Source organism: Anabas testudineus, chromosome 1 (assembly GCF_900324465.2).
Source record: "Anabas testudineus chromosome 1, fAnaTes1.2, whole genome shotgun sequence".
Lineage (NCBI taxonomy): Eukaryota > Metazoa > Chordata > Actinopteri > Anabantiformes > Anabantidae > Anabas > Anabas testudineus.
The window spans coordinates 25,998,809-26,011,192 of NC_046610.1; the positions used below are offsets into that span (position 1 = coordinate 25,998,809).

General features: G+C 43.0%; 1 protein-coding gene across 1 annotated transcript; it reads left to right on the forward strand.

Annotated features, from left to right (window-relative positions):
- Nucleotides 1-1,456: 1,456 nt before the first annotated feature.
- LOC117152859 (zinc finger and SCAN domain-containing protein 22-like) lies at nucleotides 1,457-9,912 on the forward strand. The gene is made up of 5 exons (XM_033326003.1): nucleotides 1,457-1,937; nucleotides 2,211-2,341; nucleotides 4,399-4,575; nucleotides 7,566-7,632; nucleotides 7,998-9,912. Exons 1-5 carry the CDS (start codon nucleotides 1,646-1,648, stop codon nucleotides 8,930-8,932), a joined length of 1,602 nt encoding a protein of 533 aa, XP_033181894.1. The 5' UTR covers nucleotides 1,457-1,645; the 3' UTR covers nucleotides 8,933-9,912.
- The last annotated feature ends 2,472 nt before the right edge of the window (nucleotides 9,913-12,384 follow it).

Consider the following 12,384-nt stretch of genomic DNA (forward strand, 5'->3'; position numbering starts at 1 on the left):
ATGAACAGTGCCTTTGGAGTAGGCCTACATCCCCACCCATAGTGCAGAGGTACGGAGCTTTTAGATAAATTGGGATAGTCTGATTTAGAATTACTGTCGGATAAGAATGTAGAATTGGTCATGCAAATAGTTAGAAACCCGGGAAACCCGTTTCTTTTTGTACCACTCTTTCAATAATACGCACTTTAAAGGAAAAAGTCATCAGATGTGCTTCTCTATCAACCTGGCCCATCTGTTAGAACCCCACAGCACAGATTTACAGGCCTCAGAGCACAGGTTGGAAATCCACTGGCTGATGTGCATAGATCTGATCACCCAGGGTTCAAACATTCTTTGTCTGACTGATAAAGATGTACAACAGCATTATGTAGGTTCTCTATGCTTTTTACCGAGGCGATTGGCAGCAACTCCCGCAAGCGTCCCTCATCATTTCAGCTCGGAGAAAAATATAACGTATGTCACTCACTATCCAGATCCCGAGGCATACAGGGCGGTGGGTAGGTTTGTATTATAAAAAGGAACTTTCCAAACCAAGAAATTTAATTCAGTGGTACATTGTGCTGATGCTGTGTGAAACGTTTTAATACAAAGCCGTTAACAAAGTACAAAGAGAATGTCACTGATGGTAAGAATAAATGACAATGAATCAAACGTGTACATGTATATATTTTATTTAAAAAAATCTTCATTGTTTAACAAAACACCTCCTTATTCTTTCTCATCTATATGTGATCACAAAACAAACCATCCCACCCCAAAATCTTTTTCATTATGCTGCAATTTTGAGTCATGGATTAAACCATGTCTCAAGGAGGGATGGTACATATAATAAATCAGTTATTTGAGCAACCAACAACGTCAAACTCTCACCTGAAAAGTTTTACTTCAGAAATATGTGAGGTTTTTAGGACAGATCATATATGAGGATGGTGTTAAGACAGGCTATAAAAGAGATAAGATCACTTCTGTGAATGGTTCTCTATTACCATCATTTCCTTGAGGGATGCTCTGCTAAAGCCACATCAAGCAGCAAGGGTAGAGGTCATTAACCAACATTGAAAAGGGATCATGTGAAGCTCTCCCAAAAAGACTGAAAAACTGAGTTCATTGAAGAACTGAGACACGGTATGTTAATCCAGACTATTAAAATACATCAAGCTGAACCAGCTGAAAGATGAAATGGTACATGTGGACTTGTTACATGTAGATGTAAGGTAGAAATAAACGCATTACATTTGTTCATTTAATCTTTGCTACTTAAGTCGCAGTTAGTCTTGTCAACTAACTTAGAAAAGCGGAAAGTAAAGTCAGAATAACTGAAAGCAGCACTGTGAGCCCTGCAGTCTTTAGAGGTCGGATAGGTCTTCACCTGTCCTCAACCTACAGGTGTGTTTCAAAGCCGACACCTGGGGGCGACAGAGTTCCGTCCGGGTGCTGCTCACTGTTCAAACGAAGAAGAAGTTATCACATCAACAAAGCCTCCATCGGCTGGTTGTTTAACTTATTAATATTTCTGAACGGCAGAGCCAACTAATGATGGCGTTCAGATAGCACTGGATCGTGTTTCTTGTAGCCAGCGTCGTCTTCAGAAGTGAAACTCGGTTCTTGCCTCCCAAAGGTCGAGTGTTTAGCGCTCACTGTGACCATGTCGGCGGCTGCCATGGACTTCCACTCTCAGATCGCCTCCATCATGGAGGTGCTCGCTAACGCGGCCGTCGCTGAGATTTGTAAAGTCGTGGACGACGGATACGCGGTGGTTCATCTGGAAATGTCTCGAAGCCAGAAGGAGAACGAGTTCCTGCGGAGGAAAATCAAACTGCTGGAGCTGCAGATCGCACGGTACCGAGCGGAGAGAGTGAGGGGAGCGGAGGGCTCCCTGGGCAGCCGTTTCCCCGGGGTCCGTCTCTTTAACCGGCAGAACAATGACTCACTGGCCGGTAAGTAAAACTCCCCACTCCTCTAAAGTTATAACCTCCATCCAGAAACCTGGCGAGCTCAGCAGTGTGTTTTAACCCTTGTTTCACCTCACACCACAGTCAGACAGTGCTGTGTCAGTGTTAGGTTTTCTGCCTCACTTTAACCCGGACCAGCCGCACATCAGCTGGCGTCTCATGGTTCTAGTTTGGGGAGTTGTGTTGTTTGAAACACTGTGCTGACAGACTTTATTGTGTTCAGCTGTAGAAATGACGATGATTTTAATGTTCCACCAGGCCCCTCTCTGCAGGGAAGGACCAGGTTTCTGAACCGAGATCCAGGGCTTAGACAGTCTGTCCAGAAGAGCCAGCCCATCAACCTGGACCAGGATCCTGATCAGGAGGTCGTGACCACCACCAAAACGGAGGTAGATGCTCCACAGTATACTAACTGAAGAAAACCATCTTCCTGTAGTTCCTGTGTGTGCGCAATCCCAAAATCTAAAGGAGAGTTTTTTAATACACCATCAGTGAAGTCAGTTACATGTAGGATGGGGACATCCTGTGTCTGGACAGAGATGGAGAGACATGCAGACTAAATGTGGGTTACAGTCCGAGATGTTCTGAGCTGATTCTGAAGAATTAGTTTCAGCTAAAATACAGTCGTCCAAATGCTGGTCCTTTTTACTTTTACTTAACTGTATAACCCGGGATTATCTCCCTTTATCACCTCTCCATAGTTGTTGTGACATGTTCACAGGATGTGTTGTCCCAGAACAGTAGACGACTGTTAGAGAAAATGTTATGACACTGAGAAACGAGAATAGAATGCAATAGACAATAGACATCAGCTGGTCATCTGCCGGGCTTATACTGAAATAAATTCACAGTCCAGAGCAGATGTAATGCAGATTCTTCTTCTACACACCTGTAGGTTGACGACAGGTGAAGACCGGGCTCACAGTGCTGCTTTCAGTTATTCTGACTTTACTTTCCGCTTTTCTAAGTGAGTTGACAAGACTGACAGCGATTAAATGAACAAATGTATATATATATATATATATATATATATATATGTGTGTGTGTATATATATATATATATACATACATACATACATACATACGTACGTACATACGTACATACACACATACATACATACATACATACATACATGTATACATACATGCGTATACAATGTGTGTGTATATATATATATATATATATATAAGCTGCTCTGTGCTCTGTGCAGTTGACAAAAAAATACTTGGTGGTCCATCCTCAGGTATGAGGATTTCACATTTCACATTTTGCTGCTGCTGCCACTCTAGGCAATTTCTTAGTTTACCTTTATTAATGGACCAGCACTGCATACGGTTATATGGTAATATTACGGTTACAACCGGCCCTTTGAGAGTAATTACACTGCTCAAGAAATAAAGGAACACTTTGAAAACTCATTAGATTTCAATGGGAAATATAGAAATAATGCTGGATATTTATACTGACTGGGTGATGTGTTAGGAAAAAGGCTGCCACATCGTTTGATGGTAATTAAAATTATCAATGGCATTAATTTCTTCATCCTGTAGAATACTCTCACCACATGAGGCAGAGCATTGTTGTCACCAGGGGCAACCACCCAGGACCCACAGTCAGGCCCTACACTGGTGCAGTTGGTCCAGGGTTGCTCCTGACCCATATGCTTGCCTGACCTAAATCCATTAGAACAAGGATTGTTCATCTCGATACCTAATGACAGTCGGGGTGCTGTTGTCTAGCCTGTAGAGGTCTCTGCATCCCTTCATTGATATGCCTCCCCAGACCATTACTGACCCACCACTAAACTGATCATGGTAAACGATGTAACAGGCAGCATAACATTCTCCACAGCTTCTCCAGACCATTCATGTCTATCACATGTGTTCGGGGTGAACCTGCTCTCATCTGTGAAAAGCACAGGGGCCCAGTGGCAGACCTGCCAAGTCTGCTACTATCACAAATGCCAATTGAGCTCTACGGTGCCCGGGCAGTAAACACAGGGCCCACAAGAATATGTCTGACCCTCAGGCCACCCTCATGAAGTCTGTTTCTGATCGTTTGGTTAGAGACATTACCAACCAGTGGCCTGCTAGAGTCATTTTGTAGGGCTCTGATTGTTCCTCCTTGCACAAAGGAGCGGTTTAGTTGTTGTTTAAGCATTAAGGATATTCTACAGCCCTGTCCAGCAGAGCAACTGCCTGTCTCTAGGAATCTTGTCTGTGCTGGGAGACACAGTAAGCCTTCTGTCAGTGGTACGTATTAATGTACCATCCTGGAGGAGTGTGGAGTGAGGAACATTTCCAGGAAATTATCTAAAGAATGCTGAATATTGTTTTGTTTTTTTTGTTTTTTGTATTAAAAATGGCTAATATCACTAGTACCTAACTATCAGTGTTATTATACTTGCAGTATTTGTAGTCATTTTAAATTAGTTTGTCCTCTTAGTCAGCAGAGCCAGAAGAGGAGGGGGAGCTGCTGATCGTCAAGGTGGAGGAAGCGATGGAGACGGCTGCCACCAACCACAAGGACACCACCATCAGCACTGGAGGAGATGCCAACACTGACACGTCAGTCCACATCGCCTTGAAGGACGTCAGCGCTAGACACCGCAGCGAAACGGAGGTCAGTGGATCTGACGTCGTCACCTTTGTTGTCAGCAGGACAGCTGAAACTGACAGCCTCAGTTCCCGTGTGACAGGAAGTGATGTCAGAGCAGAGGAGGGTCCCCCTCTGAACTCAGTCGCCAATGTGACGGCACTCAGAGATGCCATGCCTGCTTCCTTTGCTGATGTAACAGATGGTGGGAAATATGATGAGGCAGTGTTAGACGCCTCGTCAGAGGTGATAGTCATTGATGGAGGAGGGACATCAGACAAAGAGGGAGAGGACTGTGAGTGGTCACATGTAGACCAGACAAACAGAGAAGCAGGCAGAGGGAGAGAGAGAGACATACAAACTCCATTACCAATGATTCAGTCTACTGAGTCTACTGGGTTGCAATCGGCAGGACACAGGTCAGTGCAGAGGGCGCCTCGTGACGACCCTCCAGGACCATCAGGTGGTGCACATACTTCCAGCATCAACTCTTCCAGTGATTCTCTGCCCAGCCTGCCTCTGAACTGCCCTGTGGCCCCAACCAGCCAACACAAGCGCTTCTCCAGCAGCTTCCACCAATCTTTTTACCACGCTGTCACCATGGAGCGTCCATACGGCTGCACCAGTTGCACCAAGCGCTTCTTCCTGGAGTCTGACCTGCAGAAGCACATGGCCCGGCACACCAGGGAGAAGCCCTACACATGTCCGCTGTGCAGCAAGAGCTTTGTCTGCCAGAGCCAGCTGGACATCCACCGCAACGTTCACACCGGGGAGAGACCCTTCAGCTGCTCTGTCTGCAACCGACGCTTCTCCCACCCCAGCAATCTCAAAAGGCACCAGAAGATCCAGCACTGAGCACCAAAACCACACTTCCCCCATGACAATACTGTACCAAAGTTTCCATGAAGAGGACTCAGTTTTTTCTCTTACTATTATTTACAAAGTATTTTTTATATTTTTACAGAGCTGCTTCCAAAAAAAGTTTAATGTAAATAATAACAGAATGTCATGATTTGCACATAATTTAAAACCCATATTTGATTACAAATAGTAGAAAGACAACATTCAGTTCAATTCAGTTGTTTTTTTTTTTAGCACACTAAAAGAAAGTTTCAGGTGTTGTTTTATCATTGAAACATGCTGTTTCATTTGAATAGTAGTAAAAATTAAATAATGACAGTGAACTAGGGTCACAGTGATAGTGTAGTGGTAAGATTGATGCCCTCTGTGCTGTGGCCTACCTCCAGTAGGGGTCCTTAGGCGAGACCTCCTTATGCTTACCCTGCCTTTGCCTTGTACCTTGTACCTCACTTGTAAGTTGCTTTGGATAAAAACGTTTGCCAAATGACTAAATATAAATATAAACCAAAAGCTGTTACGTAATCACAATGTCCAGCAAAATCAGTTGATGACAGCAGCTCTGCTGTGTAGTCACATATATGGACATCTTAGATGGATCCCACAGAAACTTCACCTATTTTCTGTCACACAGCTTTGGCCCTGAGCAGCTCACAGCATCACTTTTCCTTAAAAACACTGTGTCACGTTCTTCCACACAAACACAAAGCTCCTTGCTACGTGCTCTGGCTGTTTTACCTCATGTTGTCCACAATTTGAAGTTAGTAACTCTGTGGACAAAATAAAACCAGACTCTAGAACACTGTGACTTAGCATGTTTTGTCATGTCAGCTTCGTAAAATGTTATTTTTCCCAGTGGTGGAAGAAAAACTAACTAAAGAAACTACTAATTTGCAGAAACCATATTAATTAGGAGAATTTAAACAGGAGTCCCAGCATCTGTGCTTGGGCACTGTTGACTACTTGGACTAGTCTTGTAGAATATCATAGACCATGCAACTGATGAGAAAATGCATTAGGAGAACTGGCTTTGGTTTTACTTCCTTTCTTAGTGGCGTTAAATGTGTGTTTTAAACAACAGTACTAAAACAACAAGCCCACATTTAGGTTGATGATGAAAAATGAACTTGAGACAAACGTTCAAAATTTAAAAACTTTATCTCCTGCTATTAGAGCATACCAATATATCAGATTTTTACATCCAAGTGAGACAGGTGGCTGACATATTTCTTGCATGATTCAAATAATAAGTCACGCTGAATGACTACACTTGCTTTTATCCTTAGGTTTTAGCTGTGAAATGTTGTTCAAAAGGATAAATAAAAACCAGAGTTGTCTGGGGAAAGGCAGGCCATGGACAACGAGAAATTCATGGAGCCACTGCATAAATATTGGTTATAACCAATAAAACAATTAGGAAAGTCTTGAAAAAAGAAAGAAACCAGTGGTGTGCCTGGCAACAATTTATACCAGTGATTTGGCTCACGTAAACGTTGGGTGATCTGGTACTAAAGATGTTCTTCTTTATGTTATTTAATAATATATCCAGATGTGAATACCAGGAAATGAAAGCTGAATGTTTGTCTCATTCATGTTTTGATCTGAAACTCAAATGTTTCTGGTGTACAGTGTATTCAGATGATTGATTGTTACAGCAGCAGCAGGTTTGTATATTTATATGTAAGTGTTTCAGTGTCCTGAGAATATCAGTTTAGAGTTTGTCTTGTTTTTCAGAGACTTTTCTAGTTTTTATATGATCACTTATTTAATTTTGTAATGAGAGTTCTTCTGTCTCTGTAGCTCAAGAAACACGTATGACCACAGCAGTGATACTGTATACTACTACTCTAAATATAACGGCATGTTTAACCGTTTAAATTCCTTTAATCAGAGCTTTGAGCCCTCCAAAGAAGAGAAGGAAATGTATCAGAAATTTATATTTGAGTGCATACAGTGAAATAATAAATCATATTTTCTCTTTCTTGTCTGATTGTATAGTTTTATTACATGCATGATTTGCTGGTGACAGAGTGGAAGCAGCATGGAATGCAGTCGAAATGAACAGAATAACACATCCACTCATGTCTGAAGTCATAACTATGTATGTCAGAGGCACATGGGTTTTCTGTGTCAGCTAAGCTGCTCCCTTTTCTTTCCAGGCTCAGGGACCTCTGAAAAACACATGCAGCCCTCAAAGCCATGAGGAAAAGATGGATAAAGTGCAAGGTATCAATCTTTTCTCCAATCACATCGTGCTCCTGCAAGAAAATTCTTCCATGATCTTGGTTTAAAGAGTGAGGTGAAAAAGGTATATGTACCTGTCTAACCACTCCCAAAACAACCTTATTCAGGTCTGTCAGTGTCAGTGACATTTCTCAGGTTTCCAACTGACAACAACATCCCACCAGACTTTCAGTTAATTCATAGAGAAGCTCCTTCTCTGCTGCTGGTGGTCTCACAACAAATCATTTAAATTGCAGTAATATTCCAAAACAAATAAATTTGATCTTTTTCCTGTATTTTTCATTACATTTGGAACTGTCATATAAAATATTTTTTCTAATTGTGCTCCTTTGCTGTGGACCCACCAGGTGACACACCAGGGGAACAGAGTCCCTCCCAAACGTTCCTGGACTGGCAGGAGAACAGTGTCACTGAAGATACTGGGCGGCCATCTTGTTCCACATATGCAGCAGAAAGTGTTGCAGGAACTTCTTCTTTCAGCCAAACACGGACAAATCCCGCCTCAGGTTTGTGCCCTGCTCCCAGAATGCCTCAGTGTGACAAGGACCAGACGGGCCCTGCGACTACACATGATGTCATTGTGATCTGCTCAGGGCCCCGTGTCCCCGAGAACAACTGTGGGGCTGTGCTGCCCTCTGGACAGGGTGGAGGAAATGAGGCTGATAAAGTGGCGAGGTCTCAGTATCAGCCGCTGCTGTGCATTCAGATGAATGAGCCCCCAAGTGAAGTGATGTTTGAAAGTAATCACAGCTCTACCTTTCACAATCCCCCTATTGCCATGGGAACAGTAGGCCCCCAACACCAGCAAAACCAGCATTCGTGGTCTGGAGTTGGACAGATGGAAAGTGCCCACTTTTCTAATCAGAACCAACTTTACCCAGCTTCCAGCAGTCAGAAGCAGGACTCGGAATCAGTACAGCCTCAGCAGCAGCAGCAGATCTGTCTTCCTTACGCCTGCACCTTTTGTTCACGCCGCTACGCCCACCAGTGTCAGCTACGCATCCATGAGCGCATCCACACTGGGGAGAAGCCGTACCAGTGCACCCAATGCGGGAAGAGCTTTGGCCAGTTCTGCAGCCTCAAGCGCCACCAGATGGTCCACACAGGGGAGAGGCCGTTCCCCTGCCCCCACTGCGGAAAGCAGTTCTCCACCTCAACCAACCTGAAGGTCCATCAGAGCGTTCACACCGGAGAGAAGAGGTTCCATTGCTCAAAGTGTGGCAAGAATTTCTCCTTCCTCAGCAACCTGATCAGGCACCAGGCTCTACATGCCACCAGGTAGAAGAGGTTACGCAGGGACCAGTGGGATTAATGACCCCCACCAGCACCCTCTTATGTACCAGAGGGTAATGTAAAATGAACACCTTGCAATAGGACACATCCAGGACAACAAAAGAATTACCCAGATGTTGATTCAGCTGTGTGATCATGTTGATGGCTGTGTTTTGTGCCTCTCCTGAGCTCTACGCGTTGTGCAGCAGCTATGGTCCTTTTATTCAGTCTCATTGAGGACCAGGTCAGCATGGTCAGTGCCTCATCGCGTCACAAAAGCAGGGGTCTTAGAAAGGCCTAAGGACTTAACTTTTATATTTTACAGCATGACAGTTTGAGGCTTTCTGAAGCTGTGAGAAATGGACCACTTAAGATGTGGGGCCTGAGGTTTTTCAGGGGTCTGAGATTTCAAGGGTCTTTGGTCCCTGGCAGCCAAATGCTTTCCCAGATAGGCGAGAGGCTTTCTGGAGGTGAGCACTGTGGAGCTTGGAAAGTGTCAGGTCACATTTGACAGTGATTACATTCAGCCAGTTAAATCTGTAACCCCTTTCTCTCTGTTTTGGCTGTACATCCAGACTGAAATAGCAAATTTCTCTTATAGTTGTAGTGTGTACACGGCACATTGAGCTCTAGTAGAAACCCAAACAGGTGGTGGCAGTAGCTCTGCATTTCACTCTTTATTTGGACATCTTCTTCCGGATGGATAAAGACATTTAATATGTTCTCTTCTGTGTGCTATAAATGTTGCCCAATACGGAACCAGAAATGGTATATCGTGTCTTTTTTGCTTGTTTTTTGTGGCTCGCTCAGTCATCAGTCCTTGGAAGATGTTTATGCCTCATGTTGGCATCTGGCCTAATGTAGACATAGTCTGACTCTTCTGGAAGATTGGAGGCTCTGGAAAACACAAAGGGCGCTGTGTCTAATAACTTTTGTCTCATAATCCACCCTGACCTTGGTGCATGTAAGTCTGACACTAGAACGTTTGCCCCATTTGCACATGTCAAATCCCAATTCACCTGAATTTTATTTCTCCACTAACGTTATATTTTTATATCTGCTATCAAAGTTTCACATGTCTCTATTAGAAGATGTGTTGGACTGTGATGGTTTTGGCTTGGTGGGTCTAGCAGGCTGCCAGTATATTTCAAGGCTTTTCTACATATTAAGGTGTTGTTTTGAAACAGCAAAACTACATGTGCACATATATTTAATCACCTATTTAAAGCCATTCACCTTTTTTCCTGCAAGGGTGACCATGGCTCAGTTGGTAAGGCAGTCATCTATGAACCCCAGGGTAGGTGGTCCCATTCCCAGTCACCTCCCAATTCCTGGTCAAATGTCGAAGTGTCCCTGGACAAGACACTGAACCCCAAACCTAAAATGCAGCTGCCTACCCATAAGAATAGGGGGTTAATAAACTATCAATTATTATTATGTAGCAACAGTGTGTAAGGTAGGCAGCTAGTCATCTGTGGATCTCACACTAGATAAATATCTGCTCACATTCCCATTGAACAGTTAAAAGGAAGCCACATTCACATTGTAAGTTTTATAATACCAGATAATGGACACATTGAGTTGAGGGTGCACTTCCCACAAAATTAAGAAATAATACAGACAGCTATCAGTAGCAGTGGTGATGGAGAGATCAGTATTGATAATGATGTGGATAAAATCCACAAAACAATTTTATTACAGCATCCACCCATGTTACACTGTTTCGTCTTTGGATTCACTATTATTCTGGCTCAATAAAAAGACGTGAGACACTTACATGAGTCTTCTTGCACTTACCAAGTTTGAATTCAGAAAATATGAAAAACTACCGGTGTACTTAAGTGTTCACATCAGCACAGCGACAGCATATACTGTGGCACTTTTATCCTGCTGACATGCTCACAAATACATTTCTGATTAGTCTCTAACTGACCTTAAATTCATTCTTTCTCCCACTGTCAGAGGAAATGACGCTAACTGCCCAGTTATTGATTGGGAGTGGTGGGGACCTAAAATGAGTCACTCACAAATACAGAGACACAAAACGTCTACATAAAATGCAGAAGACTGGCTTAACATCAACTAAGACACAAAGATATTCCAAAGAGTGACAAACTAGTAGGAAGAGACAAAAGTGAGAATGAGCGCCCTCTGGCTGTTAAAGCAGATATCCCCTTAGTCATTGTTACAGGTGAGTTTGAACAAAGTTGGACTTTTCATTTAGCTCAGCAGCAGAGAGATGGAGAGGGGCCAGGGGAGGCCAGTACTCTAGATCAGTACTGTGATCCTACAGAGCAGAGCCAGGACCAAGAGTTTCTAACACTAGAGAAAACACTGGAGTGAATGGTTTCTGTGGGGCTGCAGCAGACTGGAGGGGAGAGGCCACAAGAACACCTGTCCAAATGGAGACTGAAGCATCCTGGTGTGAAGCTTTAAGGACACAAGTGTGTGGGTAACAGCAGACTAACAGTCACCACACAGAGTGCGATGGGGGAGAGCTGGACACCAGCTGCTCTCGTCTCTGGAGGCAGCTTGGCCTCTGACAGCTTCTCATAGATACTTCACAGACAGACACAGTCCCTGTCATCCTCTTCTTTTTCTTTACTGAACATCCTACATTACCACTAACTCTAGAGGCTCTCCCAGCAGTGCAGCCTCAGCGGGCACCAGGCCACATCAGAGAGAGACCCTACAGCTGCACCGAGTGTGGAAAGAGCTTCTCTGTATTGAGAAACCTGTCAGTCACCAGAGCATCTAGTAGGGACTGAAGACAGGATGGCTTCTTAGAATGTCTGTCAGAATTATTTTACCTGAGTCTTTATCATTTATATATGGTTAGAATATAACATGGAAAATCTGTCTTTAGATGAATGTTGTGCGACTGAAAACATAAAACACTGAATACTGAATACATTAATAGTATCATTGTCTCATTTTAATCACTATAATAGAAAAGGTAACAGAATATATACTTTTTATTAGACATTTAGCCAAAAAAATGAAAGAAAAGAAAGAACAAATAATAAAATAGCCTAAGGCACTTTTGTCAAACCCCATGACTTAAAGCTACAAGTCTCGACTTCACTCACATATTTTTTGTTTCAGTTCAAATTCAGTAAATTCAATGTGCAGAGAACAAATGCTAATAAAAGTATCACTGTTCCAATATTTACGAACCTGACAGTCTATAGATCATGGTTTATAGACCAGAACAGTTCAAACTTTGAGACAATCAGAAAGGTAACAACGATAATAGTATAATACTTCAATAATAAATGAGCCACAGTGAAGAGTGTAGAGTCTTCATAGACTGTATTAAATGACATGTAGCTTAACTGAAGTGAAATTCTCTGAATCACAGATAACTTTAACAACTGCTCATCTGAATAAATACGTATTTCACTGATTAAGACTATGGTTATTATTCCTGTGATCACATTCCTGATTCCTAGTTGGAAACCT